This window comes from Sphaeroforma arctica, assembly GCF_001186125.1.
Source record: "Sphaeroforma arctica JP610 unplaced genomic scaffold supercont1.4179, whole genome shotgun sequence".
Classification (NCBI taxonomy): Eukaryota; class Ichthyosporea; order Ichthyophonida; genus Sphaeroforma; species Sphaeroforma arctica.
Genome location: NW_014036379.1, coordinates 1 through 766, shown reverse-complemented (window position 1 = coordinate 766; position 766 = coordinate 1). Strand labels below are relative to the sequence as shown.

Here is a 766-nt window from a genome sequence, read left to right as displayed (position 1 = left end):
TCTATCTAAATTCTACGATATTTTTTTTGGGCAAGAATACGGCTAAACTCAGCACTGTCAAGTGTCAGCAGTCACGCCTGTCAGCTGTCTCATCAAGGCCCTCGGGTCTCGGGATCCAGCTCAATGCACAGGGGTCACCTTGAGTCAGTCCGCTTATGTGTTAATAAATACATCTCGGATTCTCACAAGTAAATGTAGGAATCAATGCCGTATGTCTCGTTACAGTTTCAAGAAACCACAATGACTGAACACAGGATAGCAACCATTGATCAGTTGCACAAAGAAAAGGGCTTTGAAGCTGAGATCAACGGGCGAGAGATAGTATTGTGGAAAGTAAAGAATAAGGTGTACTGTATCGACAACAAGTGCTGGCATGCTTCGTCTCCTTTGCACTATGGAGATATTGAGGAGTACGATGGACGAACCTGTATAGTATGCCCGATGCATAAGTATATTATTGACTTGGCTACCGGAGAAGACATTCTAGTGATGGAAAGGAAAGGGCTGGCAAAGATATTCAATAAGAAACCACTCCTCGATATCGGGGTATGATGCGCTTATGTATGCATATCGGTGTTGGGATTGCTTTGATATGGTATTTTTCCCATATATATATATATATATATATGTATATATATATATATATATATATATATATATATATATATTATTTTATATATATATATATATATATATATATATATATATATATATATATATATATATATATATATATATATATATATATATATATATATATATATAT

General features: G+C 34.5%; 1 protein-coding gene across 1 annotated transcript; it reads left to right on the top strand.

Annotated features, from left to right (window-relative positions):
• Window positions 1-240: 240 nt before the first annotated feature.
• On the top strand, window positions 241-546 carry SARC_14119 (hypothetical protein; the record flags this gene model as incomplete). The annotated part of the gene is made up of 1 exon (XM_014291747.1): window positions 241-546. A coding segment is annotated over one exon (306 nt), but the record flags the coding sequence as incomplete, so codon positions are not given.
• Window positions 547-766: the final 220 nt, after the last annotated feature.